The sequence below is a fragment of the Priapulus caudatus genome, unplaced genomic scaffold, assembly GCF_000485595.1.
Source record: "Priapulus caudatus unplaced genomic scaffold, Priapulus_caudatus-5.0.1 Scaffold1204, whole genome shotgun sequence".
Taxonomy (NCBI): Eukaryota; Metazoa; Priapulida; class Priapulimorpha; order Priapulimorphida; family Priapulidae; genus Priapulus; species Priapulus caudatus.
The window spans coordinates 35,628-37,785 of record NW_014578265.1 but is presented as its reverse complement, the minus strand read 5'-3'; the positions used below and the strand labels follow the sequence as shown (position 1 = coordinate 37,785).

The 2,158-nt window shown below is 46.3% G+C and overlaps 1 protein-coding gene across 1 annotated transcript in view; it reads right to left on the bottom strand.

Annotated features, from left to right (window-relative positions):
* Positions 1–2,158, bottom strand: part of LOC106815807 (NADPH-dependent diflavin oxidoreductase 1-like) — a 27,706-nt gene that overhangs the window by 16,667 nt on the left and 8,881 nt on the right. Inside the window, exon 6 of the mRNA XM_014820317.1 lies at positions 339–440. Coding sequence (XP_014675803.1) covers positions 339–440 — 102 coding nt within the window. The remainder of the gene's footprint in view (positions 1–338; positions 441–2,158) is intronic.

Here is a 2,158-nt window from a genome sequence, read left to right as displayed (position 1 = left end):
CGCTTTTTCTCAATCTCGCTCGCTCTCTCTCTCTCTCTCTCTCTCTCTCTCTCTCTCTATCTATCTCGTTTCCTCTCTCTCTCTCTCGCTCTCTCTCTCACTCTCTCTCTCTCTCTCTCTCTGGCTCTCTCTCTCTCATAAGCAAACGTATAACAGCACATACAGCACACATAACCACATACAGGTACGTACAGGTACATACAGGTAGCATACCACATACAGGTACATACAGGTACATACAGGTACCATACCACATACAAGTACTTACAGGTACATACAGGTACGCATCACCACATACAGGTACATACAGGTACGCATCACCACATACAGGTACTTACAGCACATCGTCTCCCACCACCTCCACGCCTGCGGGGAGAGGGTGCAGCAGCATCACTTTGTCCCAGAGCAATCGCAGCCAGGGGTCGACGACGCCGTCCGCGCTGCAACACGGTCGCCGCGGCGACGCGATTAACGCTTAGGATGGAGGAGGAGGAGAGGGAATCGTCGCGCAGTTTTCACATTCTAATAAAGTTTGTTTCAGTTAGATCCAAATTAAGTTAAAAATAACTTACACTGACGAAATTTTCGTCCATCTCTCCGATAGACTTCCTCAGGTCTGATGTTTCCAGGAAGATGGCAGCACTGAAAACGGAAGTTCGGATGGTGGATACGGATTTTTAACTTAATTTGGATCTAACTGAGATCGACTTTATTAGCCTGTGAACTATAGAGATCCGATGAAATTATTCAATCATCGTTTCGCATTCGTTTCGCCGTTGCGCCAAATTCTGATCATGCGGGGTTACCGCGGCGACCACGCAATGACCCTGTGAAGCGTGGTGTAGCAACGCCGTGATGAACAGAGATGCCATATATGCGGGCCATATCACGCCATCGCTGTCCATGACACGAAGCAGGTCATAATAGCATTGTATACCATGACATCGTGACAAACAGAGATGCTATACATGGTGGGCCATATCACGCCATCGCTGTCCGTGACATGTTGCAGGCTGTGATAGCACGCCATGCCATGACCAGTAACATCACACCGCGAGAGCATGACGGAGGATAGCACATATCATGCCATCGCTGTCCGTGACACGTCGCATGCCGTAATCACACGGCATACCATGACCAGTGACGTCACACCGCGAGAACATGAGACGGATAGAGAGAGAGAGAGAGAGAGAGCGAGAAAGAGGACATTGAGCCGTGGGTAACGATAACGAGGAGCGAAAAATGATTGCTTTTTTGCATTTCCGTTTGCTTATAGTAATTACTTCCCGCGCAGCAGCTGTACGATTTTCTCGCGAGCGTTCGATTACGATTTACACCTGTATTATTTACCTGCGTCCTTCCGATTTATACCTGTGTTAATTACCTGCGTCGTTCTGCTCCAGGTAGAATCGTCGATTCGGCTCCAGGCCCAAACAGTCGATAAACTCGTCTACCGCGCTCGCTATGTTCCTTGGCTGCACGTAGGCAATGTCGCCTGGCTGGAAACTAGATTTCACGTCAAATAGACAACGTATTAATTATATTTTATATTGAATACTAATTTTTATACATTATTTCTTTCGTGTAGTTACAGTATATATTATTGTAGTTAACACGTTTTTATATGCTAGGAACGCCCCCTCCCACCTCCCCCCCCAACCTTGCCCCCTCCTACCTCCCCGCAATCTTGCACTCCTCCCACCTCCCCCGCAACCTTACCACCCCACTTCCCCCACAATCTTGCCACCCACACCTCTCCCGCAACCTTACCGCCCTACCACCCGCGCAATTTGCACCATACTGCACGCACGCGGGTGAAGGATATCTAACGAGACACATCCGCCAGCACAATAACAAGTTACGCTCATCTTCTATATGTATTTGTTCCTAATGCGTGTAGCATAACGAGCAGGTGCTGCGGTCCACTAATTATGATTAGTCCGCTACTAATTACTCCCAATCATAATCAGGGTTAATCCGGTAGCTTTCGTTATCATCAAGTCGAGTGATGTCGTGTACGGTTCGAGCAATGCTATGACTTGATCAATGATACTATACATTGATATTGATATATAATATTGATACTATATATTGATACTATATATTGATATATGTATATATATATATATATATATATATATATATTTCTGACTATTCA